The sequence below is a fragment of the Stylophora pistillata genome, chromosome 8 (assembly GCF_964205215.1).
Source record: "Stylophora pistillata chromosome 8, jaStyPist1.2, whole genome shotgun sequence".
In the NCBI taxonomy this organism is placed as follows: Eukaryota; Metazoa; Cnidaria; class Anthozoa; order Scleractinia; family Pocilloporidae; genus Stylophora; species Stylophora pistillata.
Window position 1 is genome coordinate 33,915,172 of NC_142526.1, and position 16,025 is coordinate 33,931,196.

The following is a 16,025-nucleotide window of genomic DNA, read 5'->3' on the forward strand; positions in this document are numbered from 1 at the left end:
CTATAAAAGGATAAAATATCACTAAGATCGAGTAATACTATGCAGGCTTTATCAATCGAATATTCACACTGAGTTAACGTTGTTTGCAAGCCGGGACATGCTCGGGATGAAGGACCGTTGAAAACGCTTGGTGCGCACACCAGGAAGGTCGTACTTTCTAATTCTCCTTAAGTTCTAATGGTTACATGATTGGTAGGACATAAGTGAGATTGTGGTCGTTAGAGATTGCATCAAACAGTTTATAACACTGTTCCTCGTGCCGAGACTGCAATGTGTCTAAATTATAGGACAATCTGGTAAGATGATACTTAACGCCCTTTCTGTACTCGTTCGATATCATTACTTAAATACTCGGGCAATGCATGGTGAAAAACGGGCGAACAATATTCCAGGACAGGTCTAATAACAGTGCAGTAAAAGTTGATTATATCACAAGGGTCCACTCTCGCCCTGCTGGGGAGAACCAGGAAATATAATCATCTTATTTGCTTTCCTGATAGCCTTAGATACATGATCATTCCAAGTAAGATCATTAGAGAGAGTCACACCTAAGATCTTGGCGGAGCTAACGACAGAGAGATCCTTCCCATTAACGCCTAGGGGCTCGAAAACACGCTTGTTCTTCTTAAAGTCGATATTCATGACTTTACACGTAACGGCACTTAGGGCCATTCGTTGATCGCTCGACCAGGTTTCAACTGCGTAAACAGCACTTTGGATGTCGCTCAACTCTCCTCGCGGCACGATCTCGGCCACAGTAGTGTCATCCACATATTTCCGGGAATGGAATCCACGGACCCTCAGGTCATTTATCATTAGGATAAATAACCAAGGGCCCAGTTTAGTGCCCTGCGGGACGCCAGCAGGGACAGGACCCCATTCCGAGAAACAGTCCCTGGACAGCTTGACACGTTGCCGGCGATCTGTAAGAAAGTCAGCAACCCAGCGGGCCACACTCTTGAGAATAGATAGCCTGAAGACCTTTCGCACAAGTAGGGTATGGTCAATAAAGTCGAACGCCTTCCTATAATCAAAGGGGACAACTCGCACGGCAGCCCCACTACCGTCAGTCGCAGTGGACCAGTTGTGCACCATGGATATTAGGGCACGAAGAGTGAACCATTTTGGAATTCCTCCGTACTGGTCGGGGTCAATAACCTCCATCACAGCAGGGCCAATATGAGAACCAACCACGAAATCCCCGAAGTGAGGGAGATAGGGCGAGGATGTTTACTGATACCCTCAACAGGTTTCACCTTTGGTATTGGGACAACATTAGCCATCTTCCATGCTGGTGGGAGTCTGTTCTCGGCAAAACTGCAGTTAATGATCGAAGACACGGGATAAGCAAGGAAGTCAGCATACTCCTTAAGGAGCTAATTCAGGGTATCTCATCCGGTCCAGCCGCGTTACGGGGCTTCAACTTTAGAAGCGTCGAAAAGGCGGCAGACTCAGGAATAGTAAACAGCGTGGATTCCGCCTCGGGAGTAGGAACAAACTCCAACCTCCGAAAGGACTCCAGAGGCTCAACAAAGGCAGCGTTGATCTTGCGATGTTGTGTTCAGAGAGGCCTTCAGTGCCTTCAATTTGTAAGAATGAAATAACGATGTCGGTATCAGCTGCAGGAGTCATTCCCGCAATTCGCTTGACGGAGTTCCACCACTGGCTAGGTTTGGTATGCTTTAGCTGGTTAACTTTTGAAGCGTAAAATCTTCCACGGAGTGTCTCACGTTCTCGGTTCACTGCATTTCGATAATAACGGAAAAGACTGACATCTCCATCACTGAACGCCTTTTGCCACACCTTGACTAGCTCTTTAAACTCTGGAGAAACCCTGGGCGCGTCCCTTACGTGGATCCTGGATTTTTCGACGGGCACGGTAAAGTCCAATCCAGTCTTGACAACGTCCGTAAACAGTTGGAGTTTTGCCGCGCAACCCCGCGTGTGCCCTACAAGCGACCAGTCAAGTCTGCCAAAACAGCGACCGAGATCGAGTTTCCTGCTGGCGCGTGCGTAGCGGCGCAACATCTGCTTTCTCAAAGAGCCCAATCACATAGGTCTCGTTTTAGGGCGCAATATGACAACATTGTGGTCGGAGAGTCCGAAAGGCGGCAAGATCTGTACAGAGTTCTTGTCGTACAGGTAGGTGAACCAATCGTGTTGGTTTGTTCACCAGCTATTTTAATCGAAACTGAGTCAAGATGCGTTTGACGTTAAGGCGATTGAAGTCTCCGCAAAGCAGAAGGCCATAGCCGAGAAATTCTCCCTCGATTGCTGTGAGGGTCGAAGATAGATGGTTTAGCTTAAACGCCCACGCATAAACATCTTCAAAAGGGTGCGGAGTTCAAAATATTGATTCCTAGCCCGGAAGAATTGAAAACTGCGTAAACACTAGTGGTGCGTAATGTCATAATCCCTTTTAACCTAAACACGCAAGAAGGGGCTGCATGAACGATGTCACAACTGAAAAATGTTTTACAATGATAACGGAGATTCTTTAAACTGACCCTGATTAAAAGGTAATTTCTTTTTTGTCAAAAGTTGCCTCTTTTTGCCTGTAACAACGAGAGCGTTGATACTAATGTAAACAAAGACTTTCTTTTATTCTGGCTTATTTTGAATTTGAAGTTCCATGAATTTGACCATGATCAAATTCACTTACCATTGACTTCTAACTTCACTGCGGCCTGATCCTTTCCTAGGATGTTTTTTGCTGTACACTGATACAAGCTTGAATCGTTTCCTGTCACGTTTTGCAGCTTTAACTTCGCCCCTGAAGCCGCTGATTTACTAATCTCTGATTTATTGCCTAATTTGCTCCACATAATTGCCGGCCTTGGGTTCCCGCTAGCTGAACACTGAAACGAGGCTGATTCACCTTCGTTAACGGTCAAAGTCGCTGGAGAAGCAATAACAATAGGAGATGAAATGGATTGACCAGGTTCCCCTTTAGATCCCGTCATGCCCGTCCCTCCTCTTTCTCCTTTCTGTCCTTTGGTTCCAGTCTCTCCCTTTAAGCCCAAGGGTCCTTGGCTGCCTTGCTTTCCTCTCTTTCCTGGTGATCCCATAATCCCTCTATCACCTTTATAGCCAGTCTTTCCTTTCTGTCCTCGTCGCCCTCTATTTCCTTTGGGTCCAGGTGGGCCGGGAGGGCCTGGTGGACCTGACATGCAGGTGGAATCCTTTGAGTGACAGAGTTGAAGTAAAAGTTTGCTGATTTTGGCCATTTTTTTCTCTTTTTGAAAATCTTCTGTTTCATTATCGACATTTCGCTTATTTCTGTTGATTTGATGGGACTGGATATCTACGGAAAAGACAGTAAAATTTATAGCTTCACATTTCTATCACAACGGAAAAATTGTCTGTCAAACATATGTTATTAAAACGTCATATATCTATAATCACAAGAATTTTGCAGAATTTTTACTTATTGTTCCAAATGTTTCTTTAGAGGAGTTAGTTCTAAGCAATCTCAATGCGTCGCCTTTAATCAAACCATACATGTTTTACGCCTGATGGGTGGCACGAGGCGAAGTGCGTAAATTGGAAGGTCTCAGTCGGCTTGTAGTCAATTTTGATGTCCAGGATGGAATATTTTGAAATCTTTTCCCTTTTAACACCATGATTTCGAGGAAAGTGATTTGCTTCGCTGATATTTCGGCCGTGAATTTCATAGTAGGGTGGAAGTAGTTAATACTGCTCAACTTGCCCCCTCCCACCTCTAGAAAGGAACTTTTACTTCAGAGACCAGTCGGGGTGGATCACGATCGCTTCCGATCTCTAGCTCAAGACTTACACTCAGGCGGTATGCGCACTCTGATTGCGTTGCATAATGGTTGTAAAACAAATAGTGAGCATTTGCATCTTGACGTGTTCGAGTGAACGAGTTTGACCTTCTCGAAAACCGGTCTCAAATTACATGCTAAAAAACAGTGCTTACGTTTGTCCTTGAGAACGATAGAATACGCGACAAATACGCACAAAAGTTCTTCTACGCATTTAAAATACAACAAATTACATTTACCTATAGTGAAAGGAAAAAGAAACGGCCTAACCTTTGCGGAATGTTCAGTCAAAATTTGCCGATTTCTGTCGCTCTTACCGCAATATTGAAAATAAAGGCTGAAAGTTTCTAAAGAAACTGTGGTGCTGCGTCGGTGGGGGTACCAAGGTAATTTGGTTATATCAACTAGGTTGAAATTGTAAATTGGCCACCACAACGAGTTAAAAGGTTGACGTTTCGAGCGTTAGCCCTCCGTCAGAGCGAGGACTGAAATAAAAACAAATGGACAAAAGCAATCCCCTCCTTTTGGTGATCCTCCTCGATGTTTTTGTCACACTGTTTTTTTGTTTTTGTTTTTAGTTTTTCTTCCTTCATTCCATCAAAATGGTTTATTTTTCCCTTTACTGTGATCTTGAAAGCTCTAGTTATTTCAATCCGTCATCTTGTTCAATTATTGTTCAGCTCTTGATCGAATCCATTCCATACTCATTTATAGCAGTTCCAGACTACTTTTCAACTGTGGATGATGACGATCGAAAGTTATTTTAAAGCCTGGCTCTATATCATCGTCCACACGGCGCGGCGTTTGCCGTCGATTCCATGAGGACGATTGTTCGAAAACATCACTGAGATCACAGGCGGACCACTTTGTTAATGTGGTGGTGAGACATACGATGGATATGATGTCACTTTTTTAAAGCCTCGTGATCAGGAGTCTCTTCACCGTTTAACTCCCAGAAGTGGATAACATTAACTTCTCCTTACAATATCTATACATTATCCGGCAAAAAGGTAATGAGAATACTCAAACTAATCAGGTAGAAGCTGTTTTCTCTAATTTACAAGAAAATGAGTACCAGCTAAAGGACTTAAGGGGAGGAATTCGCAATCAGATCTTGGGAGTTGAAGAGTTAAGCAAAGTTAAACGTAAAATGATGAATCGAAATGCCATAGTTCTTTTGCCTCCCCAAGCCATATGAAAAACCTTTTTCAGTACGGAATCACTCTTCAAATGTAAGAGGAGAACTACTCTATTTGACGTAGGTGAGATTTTCAGTACATGACCCGTTGAAAATTTAATTATTCAGTCGTTTATTTGTGACCGTCATATAACTTTATATTACATTCGTATGTTTTCCGGGTCAAAAAACTTTTTTACGGGGTGGTCTTCATGTGCTAAGATAGTCATGTGATTGAACCTGGTCTACAACTCATACCGAACGTTGTGGGCACTCCCACGAAAATATCCTTTTGAAAAGAAGATATGCCAATTGAGTTCAGTAATTTATAGCACTTCATATATGAAATAGGGGATACAGTGTTCCACAGTTAAAAATATCTGTTTTCATGTGCTGCCCACTAATTTTAATGTAATATTTAATTTTTTTGGCTATAAATGAAATCTTACCAGTTATCACTTTGGTACATGTATATAGAGACAGGAAATATCAAAAAAGTTATTTTTCTTTTGACAAGTATTGTGTTTCCACACACTCAGTTAACCTTAGGAATCAAAATGTCTAAGATATGGACCATGGTAATTTTATGAATCACATTTGTGTCCTTCAGTCCTAAGACACGAAGAAGATTGTACATTTATTAGGAAATATAAATCCCGAGTATTTTTTTTTTGTTCTTTTTTATTGTTTACGGAGATTAGAAAAAGCCCTACTATCCCTCAAAACATTGAATCAATATCATCAGTCTCCTTTGTTACTATCTAGCATGTGTGGAAAACATGTCCTCAAACCGATTAACAGATTCATAATATTCCATCAAAACCTGAGTAAGATGCTCAAAATCCATTAATCACTATATGCTGTCACTGGTGACTAGTGGTGTATTTTAGCCTCAGTTATTGTTAAAACCTGAATGATTCAAATGTCTCAATAGAGTGCCACAATAAAGTTTTGACAAACTGAACTAACTGCGAATATGAAACAGTCTCTCTGTCTGTTCAAAGATATCAATTGTCGCGAAGACAGAGTTATAGTAAAGGACGACAAACAATCGATCACCGTTCCATTAGAGTGTATTCAAACGATTAAAACGTTTCACAACAATATCAAGTGGTGGCCATGAACGTGAACAAGGAAAACACTAAACCATGTGTTTCTCGCGTGGGTTACACGAGCAGGACGTAATACCAGAAACCGCTGACCGCACGGGTAATGATTACAAACAATCAATTATAATAGGAAATGAAATGTTCTCAAGTCATAATGTTCAATGATTACTCTTAAGTCTTTTCGACATCATTATTAATTGACTTTCCTTTTCGACAAGAATCGAGAATCCTATCAAACTCAGTTCGGGTTGTTTTCTTTTCTCTTAGGGAAGTAAAGAAACTAATGCAGCCACTAAGAGCTTTCAAGTATTCGGTTTCCAATGGCTAACTGCACTTTCTTTAGACATTGAAACGGAAATATTTACATTGCTCCTCATTAGAGTACAAATCATAAGCTAAGTTAACTGATCGATCGGCATATGTATTTACTTGTCGACACCAGGCCAGAAAAGCTAAACTTTGAACATTTAAAACATATCGTATTCGGCATTCCTCGTACTAAATCGATCACCACTAGGCCAGACAATGTATACAAGCGATGCTGTTAATGCATACCGGAACTCCACTAGAAAATGAAAGTGTCCACCAGAAACTTTGCTCGGAGGATTGACTTTAGGATAATTTTTTCATATCAGACCAGTCTTAAAATTTATGTTTACTAACGCGGTCACAGACTGGAAGAGGGGATTGATAAAAAAGTTAACGTTGTTTCATCCAGTAAACCGTAGGGGATGGATGCGTCGCTCGTTCGATTCAATCATTGTAATAACTTGTACTGCTAAGTTTGTCCAAAATTGATAACTAATTACCAGGAACAGCTTTGCTTATCCAAACATGTTGCTCGCTTGTAGGCGATGTCATCTCCGCGACGCTTTCAAGATCGTGTATTCTTTTCTTGTGATCGTTCAACTCCAGTTCAATTGTAATAAACCCGACACAGTAAAACACAATCGACAAAAGTGAAATGATGGAAGCATAGAAAGGAAAACTCTGCTTTTGAGTGGTCATTTTTTGCCAAACTTGCAAGCTGCTGTTTCAACTCTTTCTCTCTAGATGATACTAGGATCACGAGTTTATTTCGGAAACCTGCCAAATTGTCAGTTGCTGATAATTTTCCACTGAAGCTGTAGAGCAAAGGTCATATCCGTCTCGGTGAATGTCATTTTAAACTTCTTGTTTTTACACGATAAACAAACCGTGACATTGACTGTTCAGTGTTAAGAAAACTCGGATCATTTTAAGTTCTTAAAGGCTGAGCTTTGGCCAAAATTGCGTTAAGATCTGTTAAGAGTGTAGAAGAATTTTTTCATTCCATATAACAATTTCGTGATGAGGCAAAATTGATTAATAAAAGTCCCTCTCCTAAAAGATGACGCACTAGTTATTATTCGAGAGCTGGAGTGAGGAGGGGAGAAAAGAGGTGCGAGGAGAGAGTTCGAGAGCTCACTTTTGACCGACCATAACCGTTAATTCGATAATTCAGCGTCAACAGAAGAATCTGTATTCAGTTCCTGCTGGTTTATGTTCAGCTCGCTACGCGATTCAGTGAGGTCAGGAAGTTAAGTGTTCATGCAAGTGAGACTTACGAAGGAAATATTAAAATATCAGGGTATAGTGATCATGAATAAAGCATTGGATAATATCAATTTTTTAACGAATCGTCATCATCTTTATATGTCTTTCCTGTGTTTTGCGTGTCAACAAACTTTTTCTCAGGATGGTCTGCTTGTGCCAAGGTAGTCATGTGATTGGATCTGGTGTACAACTCGTACCTAACTTGTGGGCACTCTTACGAAAATAGGCTCATATGAAAAGAAGATATAGCAATTGTGTTCGCTTATTCATAGTATTTCGTATATTTTTAAAATATTTGAAAATTTCAATTTAAACCCTTAGAATTAAATAGGGAATATAGTTTTCTACGAAAGAAAGTCATAAACCTGATAGTACAGAGTTGCCTTCTATATGGTTAAATAATCAGCTATAGCTAACTCATTTATTTCGCATTCATTCCGTTGTAACTTCATGACTGGAAAAAAATATAGTCGACCATTGTGAGTCAGCAAGTTTGAAATCGCCTTTGGAATTTATCTTTTAAAATTTCTTGCTTTACTGAAATCGGAGAAAATTATTTTAACACAAAAAGAAGCAGAGAAAAGCAAACAAACAAAATAAAAACAATCCAAAGCAGCAATCAGTTTTACAAAACGATAACCGCCTTTTTACCAGCCTTTATTGCAAAGAGTAAATGAATCTAAACTCAACCAATTAAACTCCTACCCTACAGATGATACTAATTCTCTACAGTATCGGCCTTAATTTCGTGTCAGAAAACCTCACTGAAAAATAATTTCACAATCGCGCAATCGCGATAAGATCGCTTTATCTAAGATACATCCATAATGTGCATTGAAAGATCGTTTAAAGTATACTTTACACTTTAATTTTTGAATTTATGGTCTCGAAATTGCCATTTCCTGTGTTTTTCGCTGGGCAATTTCAGTAACTATGAAATTGTTACTGGAATTGCTTTAGCGCGCGTTGTTTATTTCCCCATATCTAATGAAGGTAATGGTAAAGTCTGTTCACGAACCTAGTGCTTAACTCCGGTTTCTGAAGCATGAAGCGACTGGGAGTATTTCTACTCTCCCCTGGATGGGATGCCAGTCCATCACAGGGTTACCCCCCAGCATTAGATTTTCCGGTACCAATTTAAACACCTGGGTGAAGAGAGGCACTGTGAGAGTAAAATTAAGTGTCTTGTCTAAGAACACAACACAATGTCCCCGGCCGGGGCTCGAACCCGGACCACTCGATCCGGAGTCGAGCGCGCCAACCATGAGGCCACCGCGCCTCCACGTCATATCTAGTGAGGGCAGAGTATTTAAATAAACTTCGGCTGGCTGCGGAAAGTTGTACCTACCTTACTACACCGAAATCGTGCAGCTAGGTGATTGCCTGATTTAAACAAAAGGCTATACAGAAACAAAGTCTTCCGTGGACCGATTTTTCATTTCTGCTCCCAAATACGGAGGCTGAACAATGTAGCCTCTTACCCGCTTTGTTCACAGGAGAATTTCACCTGTTACAGCTCGCAAGACGCTGACAAGTTCCGTTCATGACCTGGCGTATAACCGACTTCGATAGGAATCCAATTTCATCGGTGTCATGCTGTTTTTTTCCTCAGCTTGAGAAAAAAATTCCCGCCTATAAAATTTCATTTTACTTCTCGGTGGAATTTTAATGGAGGTAAAAAAAAACCTTGCTAGGTTTTTTAAACTGGATGATAAGCAGCAATAAACAACAAACAAATGCCTTTTGCAATTTCTGCTTCCGCTTCCCGCCCTCAGGTAGGTCCCGCTTCCGCCCTTGATCTACCGCTCCCTGTTCGCCTGAACTCCGTCTCCTCCCCCCCGTCCCCTCCACACACAGTGATCTACCAAAGGTCAGGAAGTTTAGTGTATCAGCAGTCATCTTAAGTGAACACTGAAATATCCCGTTTTCTTTTCGTTAATCGTAAAGCCTTGAACCAATCATCAGAATTAAGAGCGAATGGTTATTGAGTACCTCAGCCAGGTTTTTTTTACCTCATAACTTAGGTAAATACGAGCCATCGAAAACATCCGTTTATTTTTGCGTATCACTCGTAATCTAACTCAAAGATGTCCTACGGTTAGTTCTAGAAGCTTGTTTTCAGATCATTGCGTGACTGCAAGATCAACATTCAAGGAGAATAGAGCCATCCTTTACTGAATGTGTGCGAACAAAAAGTCAAAATTATTAAATGCGCATGGAAGTTTATAAAGATCGGGCCACTTTCGTGACATGAAATGAAAAAATGGACACAGAAACACGTGATGTTAATGTGTTTCCTTTAGTTTTCTTCCATCGCTCCTTTTGCAGTTGTATTACTTGTAGTATATCACATACTTAACAGCCCTTTTTATAAATGTCTCTGATTTTGATTTAAAAAAACTCAGCTTTAAGCGACGGAAAAATATTAGAAACTGGTTGAAGGATTTGATTTAAATCATAATATGGTTAATCAGTTAAGCTAACTAATTTTTTCTCGCACAATTCATTGCAGCGTCATAACGTTAGTGAAAAAAAATATGATCGGCAGGGTTTACCTAGTAAAAGTTTTGCATTAAATCTCAGAAAAACATTTTCACTCAAAAAAACTTGAGAAAATTTTTCCTATTGTCTATTTGCTGCCCTTTAATGCAAACAATAATGAATCTGAATAAAACTCCTGCGACGCATATGATAGCACATTTCTATGATTTCGGCCTGATTTTTATTTCAGCAAACTTCACTGAAAGATCACTATTGTACCAGTAGTACAACCTGACTCCTCGCCAGTCATTTTTGCTATTTCCAAGACATTTTCCATTAAGATTTGAATGTTGGCAACTTCCGTTGCCAATTGCAGAATTGGAGAGATTGACACAGCTTCGAGTCATTAGAGAAGTAAGGGAGCACACTGAATGGATTAACTCGATTGTTCCAGTTAAGAAACCAGATGGTTCCTTACGGCTATGTCTTGATCTAAAAAGATCTCAACCGAGTGATAAAGAGGAATCAGTGGTACAGCAGAACAGTCGATGACATCTTACCGGAATTAGCAGATTCGAAGTATTTCAGCTTGCTTGACGCGAAATCTGGATATTGGCATGTCTCTCTTGACAAATAAAACAGTTACCTGACAATTTTCAATACACCCTGGGGCAAGTACCGATGGCTACGCCTACCCTTTTGGCTAAAGGTATCGGGAAATGTTTTTCAAGAAAGAATCGACAGAGTACTGAAAAGTGTCCCCAATAGCGTTGGAATCGTTGACGATATCCTTTGCCACGGCAATGAAGAAACTACCCATGACGTTGCAGTCATCACCCTGCTTGAAACAGCGAGAGTTAACAATCCCACTTTCAATGCAAACAAATTTGTGTTCAAATCTCAAGATTGTGCATTCTTCCGAGGAAGTCTCACCCCAGCCGGGTACGAGATGAACCCAAAAAAAGTACAAGCCATCACTGAGATGAAACCACCAGAGAACCTTCAAGATCTGCAAAGCTCCCTAGGGCTGGTGAACTACCTAAACCGGTTCAGTTCAGCACTGGCAGATCTAACAGCACCGCTTAGAACGCTCTGTAAGAAGGACACTCTCTTTACCTGAGAAAGCTCACAACAAAAAGCATTCGAGGCTATCAAGAAAGAAATTACAAGTGCACCAGTGTTGGCATACTTTGATCAGTCTAAAGCTAGCACTATTCAGTCAGACGCATCCAGGAAGCTTAGGAGCAGTTCTAATCCAAGATGATAGGCTTGTGATCTACGCATCAAGAGCCCTCACTGAGACGGAACGATCTTACTCTAACATTGAGCGAGAGTTGCTCGGTGTTGTGTTTGCTCTTGAAAGATTTCATCATTATGTGTATAGATACACAGCGACGGTGCAAACAGATCACAAGCTATTGGTCAGCGTGTGGGAGAAGTCCATAGTGTGTTACCAACCACGCCTTCAGAGGCTATTGCTGAGACTATCCCAGTATGACGTAAACATTGAATACCTGAAAGGCAAGGATAATGTCGTAGCTGACGCACTGTCTAGAGTGTCTCCTCAGCAAACACCTAAAGAAGGAAAATACGAGGAAGATTTCATCCCAGTTCACAAGCTCACAGAGGTAATCCCCGCCGATTCTACGAGAGTTGGAGATTTCAAACGCGCAACTGCAGAAGACACTATTTCCGTCTTACTGATGCAAGTGGTAGCAAATGGATGGCCTGAATTAAAGAAAGATTACCACCCACCTCTTGTAGACTATTGGAGCTACAGAGAAGAGAACAGCGCAGAGAATGGTCTACTGTTCAAAGGCCATCGACTCATAGTTCCCGGGGAATTGCGTAGCAGAGTCCTCCAAACTATCCACGAGGGTCATTTTGGTTTTGAGAAGATGCAACTAAGAGCCCGAGAAGCAGTATTCTGGCAAAGAATAACCTCAGATTTATTACAGACAGCACAAGGTTGTGAAGTGTGCCTGACGTTCTCGAGAAGCCAACAAAGCGAGACGCTGTTGCCCCATGAAGTTCCTCAAGGACCTTGGGAGAGGTTAGGAATTGATTTCTTCGAGTTTCAGTCTACAACCTACCTCTTGATAGCAGCTACTACAGTAGGTTTTCCGTTATCAGGAAAGTACGAAGCACCAACGCGAGCGCTACCACCGAAATTCTGAAGCAAGTGTTTAGCGAATATGGAGTGCCTCAAACCGTTATGACAGACAACGGCCCCCCATTCTCGTCGAAGGAATTTTCAGCCTTTGCAAACCAATGCCGCTTTGACCACATCACGTCTAGCCCTCGTTACCCGCAGAGTATGGTGCCGACGGTCAAGCGGTGCATGAGAAAATGTGCAGCCGCAGGACATGATCCAAACTTAGCTATGTTGGTCCACAGAGTCACACCCCTTACTACCACCATACCGTCACCTGCAGAGCTATTCAATGGACGAAAGTACAGGGCATTACTTCCCACCAAATCCCTATCCAGAATCCTCACTACCACGCTGTCCGAGAGCAAATGGTGAAAGACAAAAACAAAATGTGCGAACACTACAACAAAACTGCAAGGGATCTACCTTCTTTGCCACAGAATCAGAGAGTGTACGTACAAGTTCCCCCCCAATATAACCAATGGACTCCAACAACCGTTACCAAAACGCCAGTAGCGTCTCAACCAAGATCGTACAGTGTCGAAACTACTAAGGGAGCCCATTTAATGAGGAATCGTCGCTTCATTTGTTCAGCACAAGCGATTACTCCGATACCTGTCGAGAGTAGTAGCAGCGAACGACCAAGATGTGTGATTACAAGACCTAAAAGACTTACAGAGACAATTTAACTAGTTTCAACGTTTCAGTTAAGGCCTAAGGTTTGTTTTATAAGGGGAGACATGTTGCATAGATCAGCAATTCATTCGCGCCATTATTCACGCCGCCCGTCTTATCACAATAGAAATGTTTGTCAATGTAGTGTAACCGTAATATATGCAAAATACTAGCAAGTATAAAACTCGTGAGTTGGTTCTACGTATTATTATTACTTGGATTAGTGTGTGTGCGAATAAAAAACTTTTATTGCAGAACCGAGAAGTTAAGAACATCCTTTAATTATCCTTAGCCAGACTATACCGACTCTTCAAAAGCGTGACCTTAAGGAAGTGGAATTGTTTGCCTCAGCGGACTGGAAACTTAGTAAAAAGAAAAACATTTACATCGTAAAACCAAGAAATGCTTCACTTAGTAAGGGAGTTGTATGAATACTGCGTTGCAACATATTTGTTTAGTGATATCCGGACCTTTTAACTAGTTCAAAAAATTTTCAGCAGAAGCTTTCCGCACGTTATCGAAAATAACATGACCTGCCAGCCTTTCAGCCTTTTTTTTAAGATTTATTCCTAATTAGGAACGCAAACTCCTTTAGACAAACAAGCTTTTTATTCACCAAACAATATTTTCCAAGACACATTTTCTGGTTATCTTCAGTAGGATTAATTGACTGCACCAAATTGTCGAAAGTTTGACCTCAAGAACGTCGATTTGTTTACCTCAGCAGACGGAAAACTGAGAAGAAAAAAACTTTTGGAACGTATCGGCCAAGGACTGAGTCACAGGGTACGTAACATTTCATGTTGCGATATATATTTGTTTAGGATGAAAAAATGATTTATAGACTATAAACTGCCCATATATCAAAATTTTTCAGCTGAAACTTTCATTCTGCAAGGAACTTGACCTGTTAGCCTTCAGCAAACGGGAAGCAGTCAGAGCACGTACACACAACATTCCACTTCCTGAAAGTATTTGCTTCACAGTTTTTCCTGTGAAGGTGAATACACGTAATCTAGAACATTCGAATTTGTTTCCATCAGTAGAGAGGAAGCTTTCAAATGCTTAGATTTTGACTTCTCGGATTTTCCTATTTTTTAGCATTCCCCTCATATTTTTACTACTGGAAGCCAACCTAAACAGATGGGACTAACGTCCTTTCAATTAACTCCTCCGAATATATCTACACGTGCTTGTGATGTAAAAGCCGATTTGGCTGAAGCTCTCACAAAATTCCCTGTCGAAGAATTGGTTAAGGACCCTACACCATCTCACTTTTTTAGATATATCAGTAACACAGATGCGAAGACCGATATTGAATGAGCTACAATACTTCATTTTGTCATCAACAAAAACTCACCAAGACCTTTTTGGACGAGTGCAATGTCTTCGCGGTCGTTAGATGGCAGCTTGCTTCCTGTATCCCTTTCAAGATTATTTAATCTGTTCTTGTGCTGGTTTAACTCCAGTTCAACTCTAATAAATCCGACACAGTAAAACACAATCGAAAACACCGAAATGATGGAGGCAAAGTAGGGTGAACTTTGCTTTTGAACAGCCATGTCATTAGCTTAATCATTCAGCGCCAACTGAAGAATATGTGGTCAGTTGCTGCTGGTTTATATTTAGCTCGCTACGTGATTCATGAGGTCAGCAAGTTAAGTGTCTCAGTAGTTACTTCATACATACTCACAAATGTCACGCTTTGCACAGAATTGCGCAGCTTTAGTCGTCGATTCGATCAGGTAGGTTATATTATTTGGAAACACCAATGAGATCGTAGGCCAACCTCTCTGTTAATGGGGTGAGAAATAAAGATATACGGAGGAAATATAAAAATATTGCAAGTGATCACGAGTAAAACATTGGATAGAATATCACTTTCATCGTGATCAAAAATTTATTTTAACCTTTTAACTCCCAAAAGTGACTAACCGCACTTGTAACTTCTCTCTACAAGATCCGTACATTATCCAGCAAACAGGTATTCAGAATACTCAACCTTATCAGGTAAAGGTTGTTATCTCGATCTAAAATAGTGAAACATTTTCCACTCCATACGTACACCAGTTTTGTAATCAGGCAAGAATTGAGAGCTGAAAGTCTATCTTCCTTCCCTAAAAAGATCACACGCGAGTTACTCGAAAGCTGGAGTGAGGAGGGGAGAAACTACGAGCAGACAGTATGAGACGATAATTGCGTTTGTAGAAATATAACAGCACGCACCATGTAACAGAGAAAAGAGAGAAAAAAGCTTCCTTTGATAATTTATATGTATTTAACGGCCTCAAACAAGGGAATTGCTCCTTAGCAGCATCTAACGATACCTCTACACTTAATGATAGAATACCCCTTTAACAAACTTACTCTATGATAAAGTAAAGTTAAGTCAATTAATTAAGCCCCTAATAGCATAGACTATGTCAAGCCACTATCTAAAGGAGGGAGGGGGTGGGGGGCACTGGGATGTATAAGAAACCGCAAAATTGTAGTAAAAAATTATCGAAACTGCAAAAAATTTGATCAAAACAAAGACCGCATGCAAAATCGTCAAGACCGATAAATTTTCACATCCCACTTATCAAAATCTTTATCCATCCGATGCAGTGGTAACGAGTGGAGCATACAGATGATGTTTCGCGCCTATTCGAGATCAGTAGAGGCGCATAATTGCTAATAAGGATCGAAGAGAAACTTGAACCCGAATAGGAATAATCGAAAAACCACATCAGATACCAAATCTGAAATCCGTTAATATTTTTACTAGAACCGAAAACCAAATGCTAAAAGACGAAAAGTTCGCAAACCGTAATTAACACCAAACCTGAAAAACCCAAGATTTTTGGCACAAAACCCGAGAACTCGATCTGAAAAATAGGCAAAACCACAAAGCCGAAAATCCCCAATGCCCCTTTCCTAAAGCCTTAATTAGACCTTTAAATCGTAGTAGCAACCACTAAGTGAGTTGTGATACTTACTTGTACTCAAGGGGGGAGAGATAGCTATCGCCTTTTCAGTATTAGGCTGTAGTGAAACCATTTGTTTGTGGCTATGCCATGCTTAGTATTAAC

At 40.8% G+C, this 16,025-nt stretch overlaps 1 protein-coding gene across 1 annotated transcript in view; it reads right to left on the reverse strand.

Annotated features, from left to right (window-relative positions):
• LOC111345574 (uncharacterized) overlaps positions 1-7,176 on the reverse strand; it is an 11,312-nt gene extending 4,136 nt beyond the window's left edge. The window contains exons 1-2 of the mRNA XM_088729390.1: positions 6,881-7,176; positions 2,663-3,304 (exon numbers count right to left, since the gene is read on the reverse strand). Of these exons, the coding sequence (XP_088585516.1) occupies positions 2,663-3,304; positions 6,881-7,079 (841 nt within the window). The 5' untranslated portion in view covers positions 7,080-7,176. The remainder of the gene's footprint in view (positions 1-2,662; positions 3,305-6,880) is intronic.
• Between the last annotated feature and the right edge of the window lie 8,849 nt (positions 7,177-16,025).